Below are 23,320 nucleotides of genomic sequence, written 5' to 3'. Positions count from 1 at the left end.
TCAATTATTGGCGGGTTGCAAGCAACGCTCAGGTGCATACCGCCCCCTACTGTACAGTGTGCGTGTGTGTGTGGCAATAGTACTCACGTCTCCACTTCTACAAATCAGCTTAGTCGCCCACCCCCGCCCCCATTTTTATTTTAATTTAAATTTTAAAATGCTTCCTTCACACACTGATCTTATCCCCCTCTCCAACGGCCCCAAGTATACCAACCCCGTCCCACTGTCCACTAAATAATACAAAACAAAACTCATAGTGTACTGCTTTCTCTTCCTCCTCGTCTTTTTCCTCTTTGAGTTAGACGGCGGTTCTGACTTAATAGCTCACTACCGCCACCTATTGCTTTGCAATAATTGCACACAAAAAATACTCGAACAAAAAAAACATACGATACGATATACTTTTATTTTCCCCGTGGGGAACTTTTTCCTGGACTCCGTCCAGCTGCAGTTTACAGTAAACAAAAAAAAAATACAGAATAGAAAGAGATAAAATTAAAATTAAATAAGAAGTGCAGCAATAAGTAGAAGACTTCCCAGAAGTCTTCACAGAAGTATACATGTATAGAGAAGTACATACATGAGGACTGCTCATCTCAAATGAATGAAATACGCTTCTGTAATTTTGCAGTTAAAGTTGAGTTTTGGTAGTAAAATAAATGTGAAGTTTTGAAGCAATGAGTAATCATGTTTTTTAATCGATATTTTAATATGAATTAAAATAGGCGTGATTAAAACATTTCCATAATCGCCCAGCCCTACTATGACGTCATCATTTGGCGTGAGGTCAACACTCCGACTCAGGCGACGAGTGAACTCAATGGCAGTTTGATGAGACTTCTGAGACACTGTTCTAATATTGGAAACCAAGGTGGAAAAGTTGGTGGCTCGTCTCTAAGAATTGATCACCAATTTGGCCATTGAGAGCTCAAGTGAAAGACTCAAGGATGACTGAAATTATTGACGGTCTGTTGCCAAACCAGCGGTTATTGTGGCCGTTCTTTTTTATGTCTTTGGGAAGCGTTGAAGTAACATGAATGTCATAGCTCTGTACTTGTGCAACAACAATAATTTTTATTTCATTTTATTCCATCATGAAAAGGTCCATACAAGTTAGAAAAGTGTGAACGAACCTAATCAAACTATCAGAGCTTGTCAGAAAGTCCCAATCCCTCCTGCATTGTCACTGGCTCCAGTACACTTGTGTCTCTTGACTTGCACCTTAAAATTAAATCTCTTCTTACACAAGCCGCAATCAAACGGCGTCTCACCAGTGTGCGTTCTCATGTGCTTCAGCATTTCGAACCTGTCCCGGAAGCTTTTGCCGCAAACCGAACAGGAGAAGGGTTTCTCCCCCGTGTGTATTCTCATATGTCTTATCAAGCTACACTTCTGGCCAAATGTTTTCCCACATATAGGGCAATTCAGTTGATTGTTGTTGATGATGTATATCAAATCACTGTTAGAATCATTTTTAGTGGAGACACTGTGATCAGTTTTGGAAGAGTGCAACAGCCCGTGGTCCGAATCCTTTCCTCCATCGGCTTCTGAGGTGACGTTTTGCGTCAGGCGATCCTCCTCGGAGTGTTGTTGCACGTGTAACCGTAGTGACGATCTCCGAGAGAAGCCTTTAGCGCAAACCGAGCAGATGAATGGCTTCTCGCCTGTGTGCGTTCTCGTGTGTTTTATCATCTCAAACTTATCCCGGAATCGTTTGCCGCAGAACGAACAGGAAAAGGGCTTCTCGCCCGTGTGAATGGTGGTGTGTCTCTTCACGTGATGCTTTGTGTAGAATCTTCGGTCGCAGTAGGAACACGCGAAAGGTTTCTCTCCGCTGTGCGTCCTCATGTGGATGATCAGATTGCCCTTCTGGCTGAACGTTTTGCCGCATTCGGAGCAGCCGAAGTGGACGCTTGACGTGTGTTGACTGGAGGAGCTGCTGCCTGCTGCCACTTGGTTGACCTCGTGAAGCTGTGACGACCGAGCTTCGGCATTTTCACTGCTCACTGTGAACGTGGTGATATCAGCCTCCCCACCCTGAGTGCTCCACACATCCTCTTCTTTAATGCAGGGGAGCTCTGCTGGCTCTTCCTGTTTCACCTTAGAGCTGCATTCCTGATGCTTTGAGGGAACCTCGTTCGTGGTTTCCACCAACTCATGCTGGACGTCTGGCGTGACATAAAGAAAGCAAACAGAAATGAAGGACGTGAACATTAACAACAACAAAACACATCTTCTACTTGATGTATAAATAAATGTGTGGGAATGTGAACTGTTCTTAACAATAAACATTTTGAGGCTCCAGATATGCAATACATCGCATGTTCAAAGTTGAAGGTCCCACTATTTTGGTCTAATTCCACTATCGACGAATTAAATAAAAATATTTTAATTGTACTGCAGTGCCCACGTTCCAGTGTTAAACCACAGTGCCTCAGTTATGGTGGAAGATCGAACTTTTCCAGTGGTTCGAGTTCACACTTAAATACACTCACATTCTTTTTACTATGATGCTTTACACTTACTAATACTTTACAGTTTACATTACACTATACTTCCTATTTCTATTAGTTTACGTGAGAAGACGAACAAGGGTGGCAATATTATTATTATTATTATTTGTAAAGCACTTTACATTTGAAATCAAATCTCAAAGTGCTATAATGGGTACAGGATAAAACACACAATAAAACCAACACATTAAAAAGCAGCATAAAATAAAAACAAATAAAAAAATAATAAATAGAAAACAACTCCCCCCCCAAGCAATTTCAGCAAGAGTCCTTACTGTGGAAATGTTAAGGTGGCTGAAGTTATTCATTAAAATAAATAAATAAATAATAATAATATATATAATTTTTTTTAAAAAGAACAAACCTTCAGCGCGTCGCCCCACTTGATGCAAAGTGGATGCAACGGCTCCCAGCAGCAAACGTTGATGTTCATTCTCCTCTCTGGTTCGACAAAGTTCCACCTCGTACTCCGCTATGGTTCTCTCAAACAGTCCGAATATCTCCTCCGCGGCCAAGTTGAGTCGTTGCTTCACCAACGCTCTCAGGATTCTCATCTTGCACATATTTCCTGCACGTTTTTCACACGACCACACTACGTCTCTGCTAAACTTCAGCAAGTTAGATATGAAAGGGGGCGGTGTTGTTCAGGATACTTCCTGCTTGCGTCTACGATCCCGCCCCTTCACTCTGACGTCACCATGCTAGGTGGCAAAGTTAGGTTGGCTTTATTAGTCATTTGTTTTAATTTTAAATATATATGTTTGTATTTACTAAAAAAAAAAAAAATACGTGTGTCCCTACTTGAACTTTGACAAATATCATATATTATGACTTCATTATAGAAAAATGGCTATTCTCGAAACATTGTGCCTTTTACCTTGACAAAATCTATCTTTGTTCTTGTGAAGATAACAATTTTTAAAATAGGCAAGCCTTTAATTCGTATGGCATTTAGGGGCACGCACATGGTATTTATGTTTAATTGGCTTCCCTGGACCCCCTTTCAAAAACCTCCAACGTGAAAGTGTTCCGGCCTCCTCCGACTGACAGCAATAAATGCTTTCAACCCAACCGGGTGGGAGAAGTGGGCGTACATGTGAAACTTCACACCTTGGTGTCGTCATCAGCGACACCCCCATATCGCCCCTTTGGCTGTTCCACTTCCACTGGATAGGAAGCAAGTTGGCTGCTCAACGAAGAGCAGGAAGGTTCCTGGCATGGGAAGTAAAGTACATACTGTACTGCATTACTTTACTTAAGTAGATTTCTCAGGCCTGCTTTTATGGAGGGTTGATTTTACGGATTACTTTTACTCCCTTCATTTGAAAGCAGATACCTGTGCTTTCTACTCCTTACTACAAAGTATTTACTTCTAATTAAGTTTCACAGTACTTTTCTGTCTCCTGGTGTGGGTGGCGTCTCACACGGTCTTCGCACAAGTCTTCTGTAAATCTCTGGAATTGTGTGAAACCACATCCTGCTTCACATGCTCCACCAAAAGCTTTACCAGGGATCTGCTGTGGCTACTTAAGTAGTTTACCGCCACCAGAGTGTGAATGTGTGAACGCATGAATAATGCAACCACTGTAAAGCGTCTTTGAGTGTCCAAAAAGCGCTATATAAATCGAATGCATTATCACATTTTTAAAGTATGGGAAAATGTCAAACGCTATTTCTCATTTTGGTGTGTTTTTCTTGTATTTACTGTAGAATGTTGTGATTCTTTATTTCATACACTCTGTGAAAAGTGCTACAAAACATACTTACTAACTTATGTTAACACCTTTCACAAAAAGTGACACACATATTAAAGTATTACATAGACACACAGTTTCACATTTGTATTTTTAATTTAAAACCATAACATGAGAAATTATGATATTCATTAAGTACAATCACGGTTGAAGGAATCGCGGGGATGCACCGATGGGATAGCAATACCAGTATCGGTACAGATACTGTATATCAATACAGTATTTGTAAACATGCAGCTACTACACACCGATACCACTTCATATCCTCATGGATAGGAGGACCTTGTTGAAGATAGACACACGTAACAACAGATTAAGCCAACTGCAAATTGTACTCTCCTTAGGCAGATAACTTGTAGTATTCTCAAGAAGGATTTATATAGTACCCCCCAGGGATGCTAGTGTAAAACAGACACTGCTAAAAAAATAAATTAAAAAAATCAGTGAAAAAGATAACGGAAACGGTCAGTAAACGTGGCAAAGTAAGATGGCTGCCCTTTGGCTCAAGCCGCAGGGTCCTAATGACAGTCTAGTCTTATGTAAGTCCACAGTTTATACCCACCAGACTTCCCGGTCTTTTTTGTCTCTTATGTACTCTTTAGTTCCCCCTAGTGGTCAGATTGAGACCATGTGGCCAGATTGTTAGCTTAACATGCTGTCGGATGTTAAAAATATCAGCAATGACAAGTTGCTATTCTAAAAAGTGCTATGAAAATAACTTATGCCATGTTTTTTTTTTAAAATATATATACAAAATTTGCTTAAAAAAAACAAAACAAGAAACTTTTCATCATGATTGCCAGTATCAATACGTAAGTAATTGGACAAAAACAAGTGGTATAGGTGCATTCCCAAGGAATTGTATATAATTATGAACATCATAACTGCTTTGAATCTACAAGGAAAGTTTGTCCATGTGAGCGTTGTACATCATCCCAGCTAATCGTCGGTCAACAAAATTGATTGTGACGTCGCTTCCGATGCGTCTGAACTCACGCACTTGTGTCTGGTTACCTGGTACTTATACGTGAACCTCTTGTCGCACGCGTCGCAACCGAACGGCTTCTCCCCTGTGTGTGTCCTCATGTGTATCATCACATACTTTTTACTGGAGAATCTTTTATGGCAAACAGAGCAGGTGAAATGTCCGCCCGTGTGCATTCTCATGTGTAACACCATATCGTCCTTCCGAGAGAAACACTTGCGACAAACCGAGCACATGAAGGGTTTCTCACCCGTGTGCGTTCTCATGTGCAGTATCATTTCGCACTTATCTCGAAATCTTTTTGCGCACACGGCGCAGGGGAAGGGTGTCTCACCCGTGTGGATCATCATGTGTCTTTTCATGTGTTCCTTAGAAGTGAAGCTTTTCGCGCAAGTTGAGCAAGGGAAAGGTTTCTCTCCGGTGTGCGTCGTCATGTGTCGGTTCAAACTTCCCATGCGGCCGAACATTTTGCCGCATTCGGAACACATGTACTTTTTGGGGTTCTTGTTAGTTTCTTCGCCGTCGTCACCGACACCGTGCTCGCTCCCGGAAGAGTGTGACATGGCGTCGTCCAGGTCTGATAGTGGAGCTATGTTGTCTGAAAGTGAGTGAGGAGCTTGGAAGTGTTTTTTGTCAGCTTCTGTTGTTGCGGGTGGACTGGAGGAAATCGGCAGCTCAGGAGCGTGCGTTCTCATGTGCGTCATCATTTTGGACCTGTCTCGGAATCTTTTAGGGCAAAATAAACAGGAAAAGGGTTTCTCCCCGGTGTGTATTCGCATGTGACGGTCCCTGTGATGCTTTAGAGAAAAGATTTTAGAGCAAAACGAGCAAGCGAAAGGTTTCTCTCCGGTGTGCGTCCTCATGTGTCGGTTCAAAGTTCCCTTCCGGCTGAACGTCTTGCCGCATTCGGAGCAGTTGAAGAATCGGTCGTTGGCGTGATGCGCGCCGTCGCCTTTGCCATCAATAGAGCGCTTTGGACGTTCTTTGGCGTCGTCGCTGCGATCTGTCTCGGATGACGTGACGTCATGATCGTCCATATCGGACAGTGGAGCGTGTGCTTGTTTTCTTCTGCCAGAGAATCTGTTCCCTTCACTTTGACTGTGGTGAAGCTGGGAGGAGTGAGCTCCGTTTTCATTGTCTTCATGTTTCATAGGACGATCAGCCAACGGTAAACTGCTGACATCTGCCTCCTTTGGGCTTGGAAGCTGCTCGCCATCCTGATTGCTCCACACGTCCTCCTCTTCTTCTTTAATGTGGGGGGGCTCTGCTGGCTCCTCCTGCTCCACACGGGAGCTCCACCCCAGCTGTGGCTCAAGGGGAACCTCTTCCGGATGTTGTGTGTCTACAGAATAGAAAGATTGTGAGTATCAAGCCGATACTAGGTGTCAGTATCGAGATTTGAGACGATAACGAGACAAAGCAAAAACAAAACAAAACGGAAAAGAAAAAAAAGCAACTTCTCTTAACTTGAATTTTTTTTTTATTTGGGCATTTGTAATCTGTATCTTCTGGATGAGCATTTAATTGTTCTGTGTCTATATGCCCCTGCCATAGATACAAGCGAACCTTTGGCCGTAAAAGAACAAAAGGCATGAAGTAGTCCCATGATAAAACCTGTGTTTAATAGAATGAGATTTTCACTCGATCAGTCACATTGACTTGGTCCGTCGAGTCAACTGTGAGTCACAACGTGTACTGTTGACAAGTTAAAGAGGTGGAAAATAATGATTTTTGTATTTATTTTTTTCTATTCGCGTTACATCATTTTAATGTCAGTAAGGACTAGTTTGGGGAAGTGAGAGTAAATTACATGTTTGTTAAATTAATGCAACATACAATTAGAGCGTAAGTACTCGACTTCGGCTCGCTCCGCTGCCCACCTACGCAAACAATGAGAAATCGCTGCCATTGTGTTAAATGATCAAATAGAAATATAACGAGAGCACGAAAAATGCAAAAATTAAACAAACCTGATTTGTCTAGCGCAGATTGAGGCGTGAAAACAGCGTCCAATAGTTCGCGTTGCCGCTCGTTCTCCTCTTTCGAGCGACAAAGTTCCTCCTCGTACTCCGCGATCGTCTTTTCAAACAGGTCGAATATCTTTTCCGCAGCCTCGTTTAGTCGCTGCTTCACCAACTCTCGTAACATTTGCACTTTACACATTTTTGTTTTCTACAGGAACGCTAGCCCTGCGCATAGCGACGTGTTGCTATCTTCCGGTTATTTTTTCTTCGGTGGTGGAGGTAGCAAGGTAAGGGTTTCTGTGCTACAATGCTGCCATCGTCTGGTAGCTCATAATAGCATCAAAAAGGGTCTCCTCAGTTTACGACGAATTCGATTTTTTAAGGTGGTGACGTAACTTTACGAAAGCGTCAGTTCTAAGTTACCCACCTGGTATCATAACTGCATAGCCTAGCTGATGTTAACCAAACCGTGTCGAAATCAGTCTCCCGGTTAAAGATGGCGGCCACGTCGGCATGTCCTCAACCATCTAAGGTTTCTCTGCGCCAATGTAGTTCAGTACTGCCACCTGGCGGCAGCGGCAAGGACTTTCTTGGCTCTAACGTACAATTTAATTCGCTTTTCTGACTGGTCACAGAAATACTGACATGAATTAAATATATTAGACAGATTGTTGAACGTCAGCATGTGCAGTCCATCTTCTCGTGTCGCTGTTCCAACAAAAGGTTCTAAAAACACTCGTGCTGCATTGCATCTCTTACGCACACTTGGCTCTAGTTAATCCACAATACAGTGATTTAAAAAAAAAAAAAAATCACTGTATTGTGGATGCAATACGGTGTTGTTGTTTTTTTGAAAAGTTTAAGTGATTGCATTATTGTTGTAATCTACTGCAAGTCAAAATGTTTACCAACAACTCTAAGCAACAACTCTAATTGGAGTACAGTACATAAATTGTCTTTTATTAATTCATTGTTCATTTGACAATAATTATAATAATAATAATTATATTTTAATACAGACTAATGTATTGCTTGGGTTAAAAAAATACATGGGAAAAGGACGTTGAAAAAATTATTGCAAATTAATTTGCAATATTGAGGACAAAAAAACAAAACAATTAAGATTATTTTTCCAAAATCATTCAGCCCTACTTGTTGTAAGTAGTTACGATATGACTTTATTGACATGCGTTGTATGTGACTATACTAACAGTGAAATATGATATATTATACAACAGAACTTACTTATGTGATTGTGATATTCAGTACATGTATTGTGATCACAGAGTGACACACCAAGATATGGACTCGAGCATTTAAAGTCCTGCATTGTTATTCTTGCTATTTTTCTCCCCATTACACACATGGTTGTTGACCTGGGTCCTAAATGTAAATGTTTTATCACAAGTGTCACAGCTGAACAGTCTTTCCCCCGTGTGCGTCCTCATGTGTATCATAACATATGCTTTACTGGAGAAGTTTTTAGCGCATATGGCGCAAGTAAAAGGTTTCCCCGCTGTGTGTCTTTTCATGTGCATCATCAAATATTTCCTGGCCGAGAAACTTTTGGCGCAGATGGAACAGTCGAATGGCTTCTCGCCCGTGTGCGTCGCCATGTGCGTTATCATTTCCGACTTCCTCGTGAAGTTTCTGTCGCAAACTTCGCAGCTGAAAGGCTTTTCCCCAGTGTGTGTCCTGGTGTGTATCTTCAAATGCGCTTTTGTAGAGAAATCTTTTGCGCAAATCGCGCAGGTGAAAGGTTTCTCTCTGGAGTGCGTCCTCATGTGTGCCATCATGTATTTCTTTACGGAAAATGTTTTGTCGCACACGGCGCACTTGAAAGGCTTCTCTCCCGTGTGCGATAACGCGTGAGTGGTCATTTCCGACTTCCTCGAGAAGCTCCGAGCGCAAACAGTGCAGCTGAAAGGTTTTTCCCCTGTGTGGATCCTCATGTGTCTGTTCAAAGTGAATTTTTGGACAAACGTTTTGCCGCATTCGGAGCAGATAAACGGACTGACATTACCGGGAGAGCTCTTATAAGTCTTTTTGGTGTCATCGCCAAGGTCAGTGTCAGAAGAGTGTGACATTGTGTCATCCAAAGCTGAGTTGTGTGGTTGTGATTCTCCACAGTGTCTACTTGAGCTGCTGCTTGTGTTCTCCTCTCTGTGATGAAGCAGTGAGGATGGAGCGTCATCATCTTCACTCTTCACAGGGACCTCAGTCAATGTGACTGCGGTGATCTCAGCCTCCCCATCCAGTCTGAGCCGCACATCTTCCTCTTCTTCTTTAACATGCACATTGGAGCCCCTTTCTTGCTGCGTATGGTCAAAAGGAACCCCGTCTTGACTCTCCACCAACACCTGCTGGATGTCTACAGGCACAGACATAAGCACAAATAGTGTATAGGAATCTTAACAATAAGTGTTGGGTCTAATTTGTCAAAGCAATCATTGTTCAATGATGAAGAAACAGCTAATGTTAGCAACCAGTTGCTTTATTTTGCGTGTGAAAATGAGCTTTTGATAGTAAACAAACCTGCTCCATGAAGTCCAACCCGAGACTTGTAAACAGCGTCCAGTAGTTCGCGTTGTCGCTCGTTCTCCTCTTTGCTTCGACACAGTTCCTCCTCGTACTCCGCTATCGTCCTTTCAAATAGTTCAAATATCTCTTCGACAGCCACGTTTAGTCGCTGCTTCACCAACGTTCTCAACATTCGGACTTTACACATTTTTAACGTCGTAGTAACCAGCTACCTTGTTTTTCTCTGTGAGTGGTAGTCACGTGTCGCACAAATATGACGTCACACACGATACTTAATCCAAGTTCCTATAATAGCCTTATCCATATCGTCAAATACCATAGATCTGTGTAAAAAAAGACTATGTTTTGGATTTTAGTTACTGAAATATTTAGTTAACGGCTTCTAACTTTAAACCAATACCATCCAAAATTTTGCGTTTTTCCTCATGAGCAAACAAGTCCCTTCCCGCTCACCGTTGCCGTACGATGATTGGTCAAAGGGTAAAGAACATGGCGCTGCCCGCGGAGCAGCAAAAATAAGCGAGTTGCGTTAATAACAGAAAACTAAAATCGACGTTTCTTCTCTCATATAAGTTCGTCAATCAAAACTTACTCTGTGCGTAACGTTGGAGGACAATAAAGGTAAGATCCAAGATATCAGCATAATAACCGGCTTTAGTCTAACAACTAATATAAGAGAAGTAATCATGTAATGCTTTTCTTGTATTGTTTTGCATCATGTAGCACAAACGATGCCTGCCTTCCGGCAAGTCGGAAAGAAGCAGCTTCCCAATCCCGTGCTGTGTATGGCATGGTCCCCCAAAAGAGATCTCATCGCTCTGGCCAGCACGACTGGAGAGGTACGCTTAAGAATTAGCTGTATGGATGTGTTATACCGTTTTGCACCCCTCTCTCTTTATTTATCGTTATTTTATTTTATTGCAGTTGCTGCTGCACCGCTTGACCAATTTCCAGCGGGTTTGGAGCTTGTCCCCCAGCGAGCACATCGGGAAGGAGATCACCGCGCTTGCCTGGAGACCTGACGGGAAAAGTGAGCAACGCTTGTGTCAATTTACAGTGAACATGTTGAATTCCTGCTTCTCTCCTTCTCCCCTTCTCCTGATCGGTCAGTTCTGGCGTTCAGCCTTGGAGACACGAATCAGGTGGTGTTGTGCGGTGTGGAGAAAGCGGAGATCCTGCATGTGTTCCACATGCAGAACCCCGTCAGCTGCATGCACTGGATGGAGGTGACGGAGGAAAGCAGGTAGGCAGCTTTGCCTTGAGGGTATCCAAAGGAGAGTACATTTAGAAACATTCAAGAATTAGACCATATTAACGTTTTGTGTTCTTGTCAATGTGCTCCAGTGCACTCGGATCCTTTTATCAGTCAGAGGATGAATCCAAGCTGTTTCTGCCCAAATTAGCCTCCCTCCCCAAGAGGTAAGACAAACTGATTACAAACATCTCCTCAGGTTCAGTAACGTCTCTTTTTTTGTCCTCCAGCTACAGCACAACATCAAAGCTCTTCAGGTAAACCCATTTTTGACACTTGTTTTTAAAGCCTAATTGAAATATTCATATGCAGTCATGTTATTATGAATGTGTTTTTTCTGCAGTGAGGAGAAGTCTGACGAGATCATGAACCTCCTTGGAGAAGTCCGGTAACTCTATGTGTTTATGTTCCAACAACAAAGCGTAGTGCTGTTGTTGTTTTGTTGTCGGTTTTAAAGCCTCTTTTGCCTCAATGTAGGCTGAACATACTCGTCCTCGGAGGACACGCCGGCCACGTAGAACTTTACGCCTACGGGATGTACAAGATTGCAACATTAGCCGGAGTAAGACGTTTGTGCTGGAATGAACTTCAACTCTTAATTCTTTGAAGATGACCCATTTATTATTATGAGATTTTTATAACGAGAAAATCTGTTTCAACCATCATCTTTGATTTGCAGGTTTCGGGAAGCTGCCGCACGTTAAGTCTGGCCAGTGACCTCAAGTCTCTGGCCGTCATCACCGAGGTGAAGTCTGCAGAGGACCAGGCGGAGATTTGCTTTGTTCAGGTGAGACCGTTTTCAGGTGGCATTTGTAATTCATGGGTGAATTGGATTTTTTGTTTTTTAAGTTAGTTTTAAAGTTTCATGTTGCATTGAAAATTGTTTTGGGCGAATAATTCTTGACGATGATCACAATTGATTAGCTGGACACGGGCCTGCTGTCCGACTGCCTTCCCGAGCTCACCAGGATGGCGCGCAAGTTCACGCACATCTCCACGCTGCTGCAGTACCTGCACCTGTCGCTCACGTGCATGTGCGAAGCCTGGGAGGAAATCCTCATGCAGATGGACCTCCGACTGACCAAGTTTGTGCAGGTCGGCTCAGGCTGAGTCCCCACCCCCCCTTTTTCGTTATTCCACGGAAACAACTCCTGTTATGTTTGTTTTTAACTCTAGGAAAAGAACACAAGCACGCAGGTACAAGACGAGTTCCTGGAGCTTCTTCTCTGGGGACAGTCGAGGTGATGATACTTAAGTTCCTTCTTGTAGTGCACTCAAGTGTTAGGTAGAATGCTGACATGTTACTTTTACTTTCCAGTCCTGAATTGCAGGCTCTTCTCATGAACCAGCTGACTGTCAAGGTGAGTGCAAGAGAGGTCCTATGGGCGGGAAAAAGTAGGTTACCTATAATGCAGGAAAAGTGCTGCTTTGGTGCCATTGGTTGCTGTTTCTTTTTTTTTGTTTCTTTTTTTTTTAAACATGTTGCTGTATCAGGAGACATGGCATGCTATAAATCAGTTTTGATCCGTATTTTTATTTTTTTGTCTGAAGTTGTCCATAAATCCGAACATGCCAAAATCACTCACACATTTGTATTTTTTTTAAATCAGATTATTAAATCAGATTTTAAAACAGATGTTGTCCAGATTCTGTAAGATTTTTTTCCTTCTATTTTTGTCATGTTTTTTTTTTTTTTTTGCGTTTTGCCAGACTCAAATCTGTACAAGAGTATGAGTATCTTTTTTTTTTCTCTTAGTAATATTATTGTCACTTTTTATGAGATTTATTAATTTTTTTTTGTCAGATTTTCTTTCATTGAATATCTGTCCTGTAGTCAATTTCTCTCGCCACATAATTGTAATTTTCTGCCGTTAATGATTAAAATTTTAAATCAGATAATGCTATAGTCTGTTACAATCCTATTGCTGAATTGTCAAGTTTTTTTTTGTCAAATTTTTGCTAGATGATTTAAATTTTGGGGTCGGCAAAAAGGTAGGACAAAAAAAGATCTACTAGGAGAAGCTGCAAAAACAACAACATCCTGCTCATTAAACTTTTTTTTTTTTTTGTGCTCGATCCATATAATGTTTTTGTCAAATTTTCTGGCACCAAAGTACATCTTGACATTTTTTTTGTGCATCCTGTTACATGAGTAGACAAGTTTGCCCCTCCCCTTTCCACTGCAGGGCCTGAAAAAGCTCGGCCAAACCATCGAGTCATCTTACTCCAGCATCCAGAAGCTGGTGATCAGCCACCTACAAAGGTAGGAGTGCCCCCACCTTTTCCGATTTCACAGCATCCAGCAAACCCCTCCCTCGCTTGCTTCTCTGGCAGCGGCTCCGAGGCGCTGCTCTACCACCTGAGCGAGGTGAAAGGCATGTCCCTGTGGAAGAAGAAGTTCGAACCCCTCGGCCTGGATTCGGCCGCCATAGAAGGTGGCATGCCACATTCACGCAGCAAATGAGCGCAAATGTTTGTTTCACACAGTTTCAATTTTTTTGCTTCCAGGTGCCATCACGGCCGTGGGCTCCTTTTCCTTAAAAACCAGCGAACTCCTGCAGTAAGTTCCTTGGGTGTTTTCCTAATAATCTAGTTTTGAAACTCTCATTTGAAGCATCAACACTTTCGATGATCGATTTTTGACATGCAGGGTGATCGACAAGAGCATGAAGAACTTTAAAGCCTTTTTCCGTTGGCTGTATGTGGGTATGTAGATTTTTGTATTTTTATTTGTATTTTTTGTATCCAACATTCCCTCCGAGGAGGTCTTTGAAGTATAGTGGTGCCTTTTTCGAGATGTTTATTTTTTTTTATTGTCAGATACAGGGATGTGATTTTTCCGCTAATTCGCGGAATTCCGCTTTTTTTTATCTCCCCCCCCCAAAAAAAAAATCGTTTTTTTTTTTTTTTTTTTTTTTTTTTTTTTTTGTAGTTCATTGTGTATGCACATGACTCCGACAGATAACATCTTCTGCTATAACAAAGACATTTGTGGTATGCTCTAATATGAGTTACTTTTCATTTGGTCATGATACAATTATTTGTTCATGAAATTTGAACCCCTCAACATTATTTATGTGTTAACTTAGTAATCACATTAGTTAGATATGATGATATTCTCAGTGATAGTTTTTAAAAGCAAAGGCAGTCCAATGTTTTTGAATGTGACTGATTTTGAGTTGACTAAAACTGACATTTTATATGGGATAGTTCAATATACATTGAAAATTGATGCTGTTGTTTTGTCTATTTCTTTGTCATGTGAGTGCATTGAAAGTACTTAAAAACACAGAAAACCCATGAGCTCCGGGGGGGAAGAAGCCCCCCTTGTCCCCCCACCAGGGCACTGCCCTGGACATAGCTGGGTGCCAGCGGCCCCCAGACCCCCGGCTAAATTTTCAGATAATTTCACTTTGGTCAAATCACATCCCTGCAGATAGTGAACAAGTCATCAAAAAAGAGGCTTCAAGCTGTTTATTGCCTCATGGTTGAAGTTTACAATCAAACTAAACGTAAAACAAAGGGCTTAATGCTAACACATAATGGGAAATGCCATAGACAGGCTAGCAAGTGGCATCTACGTAGTGTTAGTAACCGTTTAGCAACAGGTATTTGAAAACAAACAGTGGCGCACATGCAGACATATAACAACATTCACAGGTGCATTTTCTTTATCCTCTGAGAAGAACAATGAATCTCTCTGGAGATCTGTATTATTATTTTTTTTTAACACTGAAGTTATTCTTTCTCTCGGCAGCGATGCTAAGAATGTGCGACGAGCATGTCCCTCCAGAACTCAACAAGGTGAGATACGTATTTTAGTTTGATGACTCATCGGTCTCGTCTTTAATATCATACTATTTTTAATTGCGCTCCCTCAGATGACGCAGAAGGACATTGCCTTTGTCGCCGATTTCCTCTCGGAGCATTTCAGCGAGGTGGCGGCACAAACGAAAATGTTTGCGGTAATTCATGTTCCAAGTTTTGAGTGTTACGTTCTCCCCCACAGAACGAGCAGCTCTTTGATCGGAAAGGGAAGTACTTCAACGTCGAGCGGGTCGGTCAGGTAAGTGGCTTCGCATGATGACGTCATAGCCAGGGATGTGATTTTTCCGCTAATTCGCGGAATTCCGCTTTTTTTTAATCACCCCCCCAAAAAAAAAATCCGATTTTATTTTTTATTTATTTTTTTATTTTTTAGTAGTTCATTGTGTATGCACATGACTCCGACAGATAACATCTTCTGCTATAACAAAGACATTTGTGGTATGCTCTAATATGAGTTACTTTTCATTTGGTCATGATACAATTATTTGTTCATGAAATTTGAACTCTTCAACATTATTTATGTGTTAACTTAGTAATCACATTAGTTAGATATGATGATATTCTCAGTGATAGTTTTTAAAAGCAAAGACAGTCCAATGTTTTTGAATGTGACTGATTTTGAGTTGACTAAAACTGCCATTTTATATGGGATAGTTCAATATACATTGAAAATTTATGCTGTTGTTTTGTCTATTTCTTTGTCATGTGAGTGCATTGAAAGTACTTAAAAGCACGGAAAACTGGACCTGGACCTAGCTGGGTGCCAGCGGCCCCCAGACCCCCGGCTAAATTTTCAGATAATTTCACTTTGGTCAAATCACATCCCTGCATAGCCTAAGACAAGGATTCGTCAGTGTTTTCTGCCCCGGAAATGAGTTTTGCTTGATTCCTGACATTTGTAGTACCTGAAGGATGAGGACGAGGACCTCGTATCTCCACCCAGTACCAAGGGCAACCAGTGGCTCAAGTTTTTACAGGACAGCGCGCACCTGAAGAGTGATTTTTCTACATATTGTTTGCATTCTTTCTTCTGTTTTCCCCATTTGCAAAAAGCTCATATTGTGATTATTTTTTTCTTCAGCGAGCCCCCTGCTGTTTCCTTCTTTTCCCCAAAAGTCTTTGCATTTTGTCAAAAGGATGATGGAGAATGTGATCGAGCTCTGTCTGCAGAAACCTGCGGTGAGACAGACTACTGACGGATTCTTGCTCACTTGACCATCTTCTTGTGGGACAAAAAAATGAGAATGACACTTTTGTGGTTTTCTGTGCAGGAAGTTATTGGGAAGTCTGTGAAACAGGCTGCTTTTCTGACGCTGTATTCGGCGCCACAGCGGTAGGCTCTCTCTCGCCACGTGACAGCGATCCATTATTCCAAATATAATTTATGATTAAATATCTAAAATGTTGTCTTTTTTTTTTTTAACCCTTAGCTCTGAAAACATGCAGCGACTTTTTGAGCTTCCATCCTTGTAAGTAAAATAGTAGTTTTACTCACAATACATTTGAATTAAAATATATGTTTTATAAATTGGGATTTTTTTCAGGGGGGGGGGGGTCCATAAACCGGGTATCTGCGGATTCTTTAAGTTTTACACAAAAATTTCTAAAAATAAAGTCTTAATAATCACACAAAATCCCTAAATTTGCTCTTTATAAGGCTTAAAATGTGACACACCCAATCAACAACATTGCTGGATTTTATTTAGAATTTTTCCATTTTATTTGTTATTAGCCTTTAAGTTTCATCTGGATTTTATATATCAAAAAGTAATTGCAAAATTTAAAAGATTGTTGTGATATATATGAGTGTTTGGTCATATTTAATTAAATCTCTCTTTTTACACATCTAAATAGTATAAATGCTATCTTGGGGGAAAAAAAATCAGATATTGTGCATAGACATTTATTAATGTACACTTTCTCCAATACTTTTGCTCACATTGAAAATGGCTACATTTGAATAAAAGGTGTTATAATAATCTGTGTTTGGTATATTAGAATTTTTACCTCTGCAATCAATGGCATGTGATGAAGACATGAGCTCCCAATGTGATTGTGTGTGTGTGCGTGCGTGCGTGTGTGTGTGTTCCACAGGTGGAATGACAAGAAGGCCAAAATGCACAATGTGGTTTTCTGCATGCCGCACGTTTTGCCACACAGGCTCTACTTGTTACGCAAAGGAAGCGACCCAAACAGGTGGCGTTTTTATTTCCCAAGATTTGTTTATTTGACAAACGGACACATACATGAAAAAAAGCTTGCAAGGAGCTGCTGTAGGCGGACGCTCGACACGTGAAGACCAAGCGCATTTACAAAAAGTCTTTTTTCGCAGACACATCCCCAACAGTGTCACGTCTCTCAACCTGAGCCACCATTTCGACGCCTCGGAAGGCGAGAGCGCAGAGCCCCGGTGAGTGACCGAGAGAGAGGCGATATCCCGGACCCAGCGAGATGGCCGTCATTTCTTCGATTTATACTTTTGGTGGTCTTTTCCAGGCCGCACGACGTCTACCGCTGCCTGGATGCTCGTTTCTATAGCGACGAGATGTTGACTGTCATCCTTCAGGGAACAGAAGAGGACAACAGCCGCAGCGTCCTGGCGCAGGTTCCTCTCTCTTCAACCCTGAACTGTGAGAGTGAATTCAAGTGGACGCCCAATTTGAGGTGTGTTGCCCCTTTAATGCCAACCACTATGTTAAAGGGTTCGGGTTTGACGTTGCCATATTATCAATGCTCAAATGTAATATTTCCTACTTGCGTGTTCAGGTTGGACCAGCAGAGCGACAGCATTCCCTGCCAAAGTCTGGTACTGGGAAATCAGTGGCGGGAACTGGAGGGCATGAAGGCTCAGTTTGTCGCGGTCAACGGCATCCGAGAAGTAGCCTGCGTGGTAAGCGCCAACCTCGCATACAGTAATACTCCGCAGACTGGGGTTTCACGGTTCAAATTGACCTACTTTTTCTACAATATATTATGATTATGAATCCGCAAATTTGGGAATGCCAAAACCGTGACTATGCATTTTTTGCTATTTCACTAATATTCAGGGGTTACTGCACACGAGCCGACCCAAACACCTTTGGTGATTTGTCTTTCATTCTATCCGCCTTGCAGCTGAGCGAAAATCTGAGGCACCTCCGTGTCTTCGAGATGGACGTAGAAGACGAGGATGATGAGGGCGCCGAGCCGCAGAATGACACTGCTGAGCAGGACACACTTGACGCCACCATGACCAGCCAGGGAGACGAGAGTGTCGAAGCTAGAAATGACGAAGCGGGGAAAAATGAAGAGCATTTGGAGTCGGAGGAAACGTCTGAACTGTAGATTGAGTCAAATTACTGGTTTACTTGGTTTTGTTACGTGTTTGTTTTTTACATGAATTGAAAAATACAGCAATTGTTGTCTTAAAATACAGATATATGTGCATTTGTGTTTTGAGTTTTATTATACAGTATTATATTATATTTTATATTATCCATACATCCTAACAAGTACTGTACCTCTTCAATATGGCGGCGACGTGCCATGATGTAAATACCACCACCGAAGAAGAACAACCCGGAAGTTGGCAACATCTTCCAAACAGAGACACCGCCGTAACGTCTGTACTACTTTTATTAATATTTTCGAATTGTTGTTGTGTTGGTTTGTCCACTTGGCACACACATACGGGGAGGAATATAATGTTTTATGCAAGCTTGGCTTCCTTAGACTTGGTAGGCATTCCGGTTAGCTTAGCATGCTAGCTGCAAACAGAGACTACTTTTAGTATATGCACGGACTTACTTAAATCCATGCCTGTATGCGGTCGGTTTGTGTTTGAGATTGTGTAGGGAGAACCATAACGATCATTCTTTCCCGTAATGTTACCCAATAATTTACAAACCGTTTCTGTCAGGACTTTACTACTAGACGTGGGTTTTCGACTTACGTACACGTTTAGTTTACGTCGCTGCGATTGGAGTCCTGTTCTGACCAATAATTTTATCAAATTGAAATGACTTGAGATTTCAAATAATTATCTAGTATTATCCCCAATGAACTACCACATTTTTTGGGTTTAATTTCTCATAAAGAAAAAATAGCTCTGTATTGCATTTAGACATAATAGAAATATGAAAGAAAATAAGTCTTTCTATAACATACTAGCGCCGAAAGTCACACACGCAACATTTGACAAAAATCAAACAAAATACATAAACGTGACAAAAGCAGGCAAATGAGGAAGAAAATCTCACAAACTTGGTGCCTATACCGTATGCCAGGTAATAATATCAAAACAATACAATTATGTTACGAAAAAAAGTCCCAAAATACAAAATGAACTCAGTTTTACACTGAGGGCCAGCGTTGGCTACAGCAGTCAAAAATAGTATTCAAGTAATACTAGTACTGCTACCTTAGTTTGTCTCAACTACTGTGAATACAGCTTGTTACTACCCGTTTCTAACCAGCAGTTTGATTTCCGTGTGTCATGCAGGTATCCAGCCCTTGATGATGGCGAGTCAAGGTGAGCCCAAAAAAAACATCGTTAAAGAAGAAGAGGAGGAGGTGTCTGACATCACCATTTTTCCTTTGACTATTGTGCTTGTGAAGAGTGAGGACGACGACGACAAAGCTGGTCGCAGTGCGAGTGAGGAGAAGAAAAACAGCAGTGGATTGGAAGATGAGGGAGGAGGATCACAACCAGACAGCGTTGCTCTACTGTCAGATATGGATGATGTGGCGTCACACTCGTCTGATGACATCACGGATCACAGTGATGGCGGTAAAGAACCTCTCAAGGCAAATGACGTAACTAAAAAACTAGTCAGCTGCTCCGAATGCGGGAAAGTGTTTGGCGACCGTGGTATTTTAAACCGCCACATGAAATGCCACACGGGGGAAAAACCTTTTGCTTGCTCGGCATGCGGCAAAACATTCAGCCGTCGGGACTGCCTCCTCTCACACATGCGCTGCCACGCCGAGGAGAAACCCTTCAACTGCTCGGTTTGCACTCAAACCTTCCGCCACCGGCAGAACTTGCTCTCTCACCTGAGATGTCACATCGGCGAGAAACCCTTTGGCTGCTCGGTGTGCGGCGGTGCGTTCTCCACCAAGGCACATTTGACACGGCACGCCCAGATGCACACCGGAGAGAAACGCTTCATTTGCTCTGTGTGCAATAAACGCTTCACCACGAAGGGTAACGTGTTGCTGCACATGCGAACCCACACGGGCGAGAAGCCGTTTTCTTGCTCCGTGTGTGGCGGGACGTTCTCCACAAAGACGCACTTGACGCGGCACGCCCGGACGCATACTGGAGAGAAGCCTTTTGCATGCTCGGTGTGCGACCAGAGATTTTCCCTGAAGGAGAACATGTTGACGCACTTGAAGAAACACAGCAGGGCCCCTCCCTTCTCCTGCGCCGCCTGTCCGGCTGCCTTCTCCTGCAGGAAGGAAATGATCGCCCACAAGTGCATGCACGCCGGGGAGAAACCTTTTGCCTGCTCTGTGTGCGCCAAAAGGTTCTCCAGCAAGGGGAACATGATTGCGCACATGAGGGGGCACACGGGGGAGAAACCTTTCACCTGCTCATTTTGCGACAAGGGCTTCACGATCAAGGGGGACATGATGAGACACAGGCGGACGCACACGGGGGAGAAACCGTTTAGTTGCAACGTGTGCGACAAACAATTCACTCGGAAGTGCCATGTTAACAAGCACAAGTGTCCTGGGGAACACAATGACACCAAGTAACGAAAGTGTGGTACACACATTCTGATCTTACCCAATTTTGATTGTTATTGCGAGCCTCGTCCCTCAGACTAGTCTGCCGTAGTATCAGGATTGACCAGTGAAAGGCAGCATGGTGTCACAGACTGATGGGAAAAAAACAAAGAATAAACTGTTCGAAGAAGAAGAAATCGGATAAGCTATCAAGCATCCCACCCCACAGATTTGTTCAAAGCTCCAAATTAAAAAAATCGGTATTAATTTCTTATTATATAAATACGTTTTTCTGTAATGTCAGAAAAATACAAATGATTGCAGTATTGCTGGGAATGTTGATATCATGGAGGATTTTCGGTTTTCATGTGAATTTCCTGAAGATAGCAAATATGTGGTGTCGCTGAATGTTTTCTCATTTCTGTCATAAATGGCGGGCGAAGAAGATAAAGCCCGTAAATCTGACGCCATGGCAAGACCTGACAATTTATTTTTTTCTTCAATTTTATTAACATTTGCCTACTGACATTGATTTGTATTATTAGGAGGTGTAAGATAAGATTTAGACAAATGTATAATAGATTTAAACTTATTGTATTCACTTTATTTGTCCCTAAATGTGCACCGTTGCTGTAGTTCATGACGGCGGTATTGTACGCATGCGCATTGTGGCTTATCGGCAGATGCAGTCTGGGTAACCACAGTTGTGTTATGTTGGAGCCATCAGAAGCTTTTAACTTTTTTAAACAGTGCCTCCCCTTTCCCCCCGTATATAAATGTATGGAGTTTACCGGAGACGACGTGTTAAATCGTCTTTGATAACATAAACGGACTCAAATTAGCTTCTTAGCTAACTGAAAACACGACGTCGCTAAGCTAGTGGGTTGTTGCGTACAACAGCACCACCAGTTTGAATGCAAAATGTAACGAAATGTAATCTCACGTTTGTTAGATATGCGTGTATGCGTCGCTTGTTTCATATGACTGCTTAGTTGCAGTCATGCCATTCACAATTTTAACTTGCATGTTTATAGTCGACATTAGGGTAAAATTCTGTAAAATATGCTTCCTTCCCTGTCCAAAATATTTTATATAAAAAAAGGTTGTACAGGTTATATAATGGTGGCAAAAGTTTTGAAATTGTTTATCTTGGTCTTTTTTTTTTTTTAAACCATGGCAGATGTCCAGCAGGTGCTGGTGGAGAGTCAAGAAGAGCTTCCATGTGACTCTGAGCAGAAGCAGCAGGAGGACCCAGCAGATTTCCCCTGCATTAAAAAGGAGGAGGAGGACGAGTGGAGCCATCAGGATCCGAAGGAGGCCGGCATCACCACGTTAATGATGACCGCTGCCCCTGTCAAGCGAGAACAGGATGGCGTACGCAGTCAAAGTGGGACGGAGCCTCCGAGCGCCAGCTCATTTGCTCCACTGTCCAACGTGGACGAGGCAATGTCTTTTGATGCTGAACGCAGCAGCGACGCTAAACCAGCCAAGGCTAAAAAGAAGTCGAAAAGTGATACAAAGCATCGTAAAAACAACCAAGATTTTAAGTGCCTGCAATGTGGGAAGACGTTCGCCCACAAGGGCAGCTTGAAAATCCACAAGATCACGCACACCGGAGAGAGACCGTTTGCTTGTTCTTTTTGCGCCAAAAGATTCTCCTTGAAGCATCACATGCAACGGCACATGAGAATCCACACGGGAGAGAATCCCTTCTGCTGCTCAGTGTGCACCAAAGGCTTCGCCGATAAGTACAAACTGATCATGCACACGAGAACACACACGGTCGTCAAACCCTTCACCTGCTACATTTGTAAGAAAAACTTCTCCAGCAGGGAATGTCTCATATTGCACATCACCACGCACACCGGCGAGAGAGCGAGTCAGCCGGCAGACGGCAACGGTCTCCCGAAAGAACCGGCGGAGAGCAACAACCAGCACGGCAATCCGTTCATCTGCCTCGAGTGCGGCAAATCGTTCGTGCAGAAGGGCAACTTGAACCGACACATGCGAATACACACCGGGGAGAAACCTTTCGCTTGCCCCGTTTGCGCCAAGAGATTCCGCGATAAGTCGGAAATGATCAAGCACATGATGGTGCACACAGGGGAGAAACCGTTCCCCTGCTCGGTTTGCACCATGCGCTTTCGCTACAGGGCCAGTTTGATAAAGCATCTGAAGAAACACTCGGGCGAGAAGCATTTCACCTGCTTGGTATGTACGAAGAGCTGCTCCAGTTTGGCGTCACTTATATTACACACGAGAGAACATTCATCCAGCAACAGAAGCTGAGTCGCAAGAAGTCGGCAACGTAGACAAAATGACGCTCTCTCCTGAAAAAAGTAATCAAAAAGAATTATGATTGTGTTGATTTTTTTTTTTACATGTATTTTATAAGAATAAAGTTGTGCACAGAAAAATGTGATTTAAAAAGTTGGTTCATGACAGTAAACTAATCAGAATTGATGTGCCCAAATTAAAAAATAATTTCAACATTATTTGGACCTCACTAAAAAAAAAACATGACAATTAGATATTAAAGTTGCAATTATGCAAATATAAGGTTGCTAATTTTTGGGGCAGTAAAAAAGTTTTTGAGATTATAGTCGTAATTAAACAAGTATAGTGTTATATATTTCTAAGGAAAATGTATATTTCCTAAAATTAAGGTCTTAACTTTACAAGAATAAAGCCATATATTTAGAATGATGAAGTTTTATATTTTGGGGAAATATAATTTTCAGATGCAGTATTACTAAGAGTATTGCAGTATTTTT

The 23,320-nt window shown here is 42.2% G+C and overlaps 4 protein-coding genes across 8 annotated transcripts; 2 read left to right on the top strand and 2 right to left on the bottom strand.

Annotated features, from left to right (window-relative positions):
• Positions 1-1,051: 1,051 nt before the first annotated feature.
• LOC144062155 (uncharacterized) lies at positions 1,052-10,000 on the bottom strand. The gene is made up of 4 exons (XM_077583192.1): positions 9,752-10,000; positions 8,545-9,587; positions 2,878-3,154; positions 1,052-2,168 (listed from the first exon to the last, which is right to left on the bottom strand). The coding sequence occupies exons 1-4, from the start codon at positions 9,942-9,944 to the stop codon at positions 1,156-1,158; spliced, it is 2,526 nt and encodes an 841-aa protein (XP_077439318.1). The 5' UTR covers positions 9,945-10,000; the 3' UTR covers positions 1,052-1,155.
• On the bottom strand, positions 4,345-7,481 carry LOC144062325 (uncharacterized). Its single transcript, XM_077583607.1, has 2 exons — positions 7,223-7,481; positions 4,345-6,594 (listed from the first exon to the last, which is right to left on the bottom strand). The coding sequence occupies exons 1-2, from the start codon at positions 7,413-7,415 to the stop codon at positions 5,207-5,209; spliced, it is 1,581 nt and encodes a 526-aa protein (XP_077439733.1). The 5' UTR covers positions 7,416-7,481; the 3' UTR covers positions 4,345-5,206.
• anapc4 (anaphase promoting complex subunit 4) lies at positions 9,351-18,267 on the top strand. The gene is made up of 28 exons (XM_077583606.1): positions 9,351-10,378; positions 10,481-10,596; positions 10,682-10,787; positions 10,868-11,000; positions 11,102-11,176; positions 11,240-11,266; positions 11,353-11,397; positions 11,487-11,571; positions 11,689-11,796; positions 11,934-12,104; positions 12,186-12,250; positions 12,328-12,370; positions 13,196-13,272; positions 13,344-13,444; positions 13,518-13,569; positions 13,660-13,715; positions 14,767-14,813; positions 14,891-14,947; positions 15,019-15,075; positions 15,740-15,833; positions 15,919-16,016; positions 16,109-16,170; positions 16,268-16,306; positions 16,932-17,033; positions 17,170-17,247; positions 17,334-17,501; positions 17,604-17,727; positions 17,952-18,267. Exons 2-28 carry the CDS (start codon positions 10,489-10,491, stop codon positions 18,159-18,161), a joined length of 2,388 nt encoding a protein of 795 aa, XP_077439732.1. The 5' UTR covers positions 9,351-10,378; positions 10,481-10,488; the 3' UTR covers positions 18,162-18,267.
• A 96-nt stretch (positions 18,268-18,363) lies between these two features.
• LOC144062326 (uncharacterized) lies at positions 18,364-23,041 on the top strand. 5 transcript variants are annotated; one of them, XM_077583611.1, is made up of 4 exons: positions 18,390-18,438; positions 19,318-19,347; positions 19,434-19,605; positions 21,727-23,041. In XM_077583611.1, the coding sequence occupies exons 3-4, from the start codon at positions 19,551-19,553 to the stop codon at positions 22,833-22,835; spliced, it is 1,164 nt and encodes a 387-aa protein (XP_077439737.1). In that variant the 5' UTR covers positions 18,390-18,438; positions 19,318-19,347; positions 19,434-19,550; the 3' UTR covers positions 22,836-23,041. The 5 variants fall into 5 exon arrangements, 4 of the variants coding, with proteins under 4 accessions (XP_077439736.1, XP_077439737.1, XP_077439734.1 ...); XM_077583612.1 differs by lacking the exon at positions 18,390-18,438 and adding an exon at positions 18,449-18,553; XM_077583610.1 differs by having other exon boundaries at positions 18,364-18,438; positions 19,318-19,605.
• The last annotated feature ends 279 nt before the right edge of the window (positions 23,042-23,320 follow it).

This window comes from Vanacampus margaritifer, chromosome 13 (genome assembly GCF_051991255.1).
Source record: "Vanacampus margaritifer isolate UIUO_Vmar chromosome 13, RoL_Vmar_1.0, whole genome shotgun sequence".
NCBI classification, from domain to species: domain Eukaryota; kingdom Metazoa; phylum Chordata; class Actinopteri; order Syngnathiformes; family Syngnathidae; genus Vanacampus; species Vanacampus margaritifer.
Note: the sequence above shows the minus strand (reverse complement) of the source record. Positions and strands in the feature narration are given on the sequence as shown.

Excerpts from the sequence above, each read along its gene's own strand:
- LOC144062325 (XM_077583607.1), bottom strand. The coding sequence starts at position 7,415 with ATGTGTAAAGTGCAAATGTTACGAGAGTTGGTGAAGCAGCGACTAAAC. Across the intron at positions 6,595-7,222 it reads ATCTGCGCTAGACAAATCAG|ACACACAACATCCGGAAGAG; the intron begins GTTTGTTTAATT and ends TCTATTCTGTAG.
- LOC144062155 (XM_077583192.1), bottom strand. The coding sequence starts at position 9,944 with ATGTGTAAAGTCCGAATGTTGAGAACGTTGGTGAAGCAGCGACTAAAC. Across the intron at positions 3,155-8,544 it reads AAAATAGCAAGAATAACAAT|ACACCGCCCCCTTTCATATC; the intron begins GCAGGACTTTAA and ends GTATCCTGAACA. Across the intron at positions 2,169-2,877 it reads AGTGGGGCGACGCGCTGAAG|ACGTCCAGCATGAGTTGGTG; the intron begins GTTTGTTCTTTT and ends ATGTCACGCCAG.
- anapc4 (XM_077583606.1), top strand. The coding sequence starts at position 10,489 with ATGCCTGCCTTCCGGCAAGTCGGAAAGAAGCAGCTTCCCAATCCCGTG. Across the intron at positions 13,273-13,343 it reads GTGATCAGCCACCTACAAAG|CGGCTCCGAGGCGCTGCTCT; the intron begins GTAGGAGTGCCC and ends CTTCTCTGGCAG. Across the intron at positions 16,171-16,267 it reads CTGTATTCGGCGCCACAGCG|CTCTGAAAACATGCAGCGAC; the intron begins GTAGGCTCTCTC and ends TTTAACCCTTAG.
- LOC144062326 (XM_077583610.1), top strand. The coding sequence starts at position 19,332 with ATGATGGCGAGTCAAGGTGAGCCCAAAAAAAACATCGTTAAAGAAGAA. Across the intron at positions 19,606-21,726 it reads CACGGATCACAGTGATGGCG|ATGTCCAGCAGGTGCTGGTG; the intron begins GTAAAGAACCTC and ends AAACCATGGCAG.